A 1,753-nucleotide genomic window follows, 5' to 3' on the forward strand; every position below is an offset into this window, starting at 1 on the left:
GCGCGGCCGCGGCAAAGCCCCGTGCATTTCTGCCCTCCTCCGCGCCCAGGCCCCGCAGAGGCGGCACATCCCCGCTTCGCCCCTCGCTCAGATGGGCGTCCACTCACCGCACGCGCGTCGCCCGGGCCCACGGAGCCCGGAGGGTGCATGGTGCCTGCGGCCCGGAGGCAACAAAGCAGCTGCGGGGCGGGAGCTCGGCGCACGGCTGCAGCCGCACGTTCGCCGCGGAAGGCGGCGACCCGGAGCTCCTGCAGCCGGCGGGAGCCTCGGCCCGCCCGCGCCGCTCTGCCCCGGCGCGGCCCTCGCGGTGCGGGAGGGGCGGGGCGGCCGCGGAGGGAGCGGCCGTGGGGGCGTGGCGTGAAGGCAAACCAAAATACACCGCGCCCCGCCGGGGCGGGGCCGGACGCCCGCCAGCCAATCCGCGCCCGGTCTTTGCGTCGCTGGCCAATGGGCGCCGCGGGGAGCCGCGTGATCGGAGCCTGGCCGCGGCGTGATCTGGCAGGGCGGGATGCGGCACGTGTTTTGGTCGGAGTGAGGGGCGGGGCCTGAGGCCCTGGAAAGTAGGGGAAAGGTCCCGGCGGCAGCAGCGGCCGCTGCTGGAGGGAAGGGCGGTGCGGATGGGGCCGGGGAAGTCCCTGGGCAGGGCTGGCTGTGGAGGGGGGCGTACTTAAAGGGGTCCTGCCCTCAACCAGACCAAGTGCCGGCCCCCATGGAGTGAATTCGTCGCATAGAGGGAACCCACCAGGTTTTGCTTGGTTTTGGTTTTTGTTTTTAATTCACCTCCGGTTGGCTCCTAGGAGTGCATCCCTGATGGGGAGGAGTTTTGAAAGCTGGCTGGCTTCAGTGACTTTTCTGCATCCATGGCTCCCTTCTGCAGGCACCCAGAGCCCAAGCTTCTAGACGTGGGTCTGCCTTTGACGCCCCTTCCCAGGCAGCTCTAGGCCCCAGTTTCCACTCTTTTAAGTGGGGGGGGGGGTAGGGTGAACCAAGATCTGAAAGTTGCCTGGTGACACTTTCCCTTTCTTCCCAGCCCTGTGTAAGCGTCACCACCTGTAGGAAGTCCTCTGGCTTGAATGAGAGAGATTCCCGCTGGCATCTTTCTTCCACCTCTGTACTTGGATTGCCCCTGCCTCTGGGTGTGATTTACCCCTTCTGCAGCTGTAAGTTCTTGAAGATCAGGGACAGGCTGTGTTTATGTGTACCCCTGCAGCAAGCAGCTCACGGGGATAGCCCTGCATCCACCCACACGGCCCACAGGTGCCAAGATGTGATGTGGGTGGGTACAGCCCGGGTGCAGAGGCCACCGTGAGTCATCCTCAGCCCTAAAAGCAAACTGCAGGAGAAAGTAGAGGACCCATCCCTGCACTGTGGGGGCTGTGTTCTGAGCTAGAGAAGCCCTGGGCCCAAGGGACAAGCCACAAGAGCCTGAACGGTCTCCTGGGAAGGCGGCAGAGGAGGCCTGGGGGTCTGGCTGCTACTCCTCCTTGCAGTCCTGCTGTGGTTGGATAGAGGGGGGTAAGCTGACCAACTACTCTCCATTTCTTCTTCAGTTCCACCCTGGCACCTTTCAGGACCTGTCACTTTTCTGTTTCTTTAGTTTTTTGCTAATTGTCTCCCCTCCCTAGGTTAGGGAGCTTGTCTGAGTTCCTAGGAACCCCCGGTGCCTGGCTCACCGCAGGCACACAGCAACCATTGGTTGAATGAATGAATAAAGGCAAACACCTACTGCCCCCTCCCCCCCCAACTTGAACAT

General features: G+C 63.4%; 1 protein-coding gene across 1 annotated transcript in view; it reads right to left on the reverse strand.

The window, feature by feature from the left end:
- Positions 1-329, reverse strand: part of KLF11 (Kruppel like factor 11) — a 6,340-nt gene extending 6,011 nt beyond the window's left edge. The window contains exon 1 of the mRNA XM_002921522.4: positions 108-329. Within this exon, the coding sequence (XP_002921568.1) occupies positions 108-149 (42 nt within the window). The 5' untranslated portion in view covers positions 150-329. The remainder of the gene's footprint in view (positions 1-107) is intronic.
- Positions 330-1,753: the final 1,424 nt, after the last annotated feature.

This window comes from Ailuropoda melanoleuca, chromosome 4, assembly GCF_002007445.2.
Source record: "Ailuropoda melanoleuca isolate Jingjing chromosome 4, ASM200744v2, whole genome shotgun sequence".
Taxonomy (NCBI): domain Eukaryota; kingdom Metazoa; phylum Chordata; class Mammalia; order Carnivora; family Ursidae; genus Ailuropoda; species Ailuropoda melanoleuca.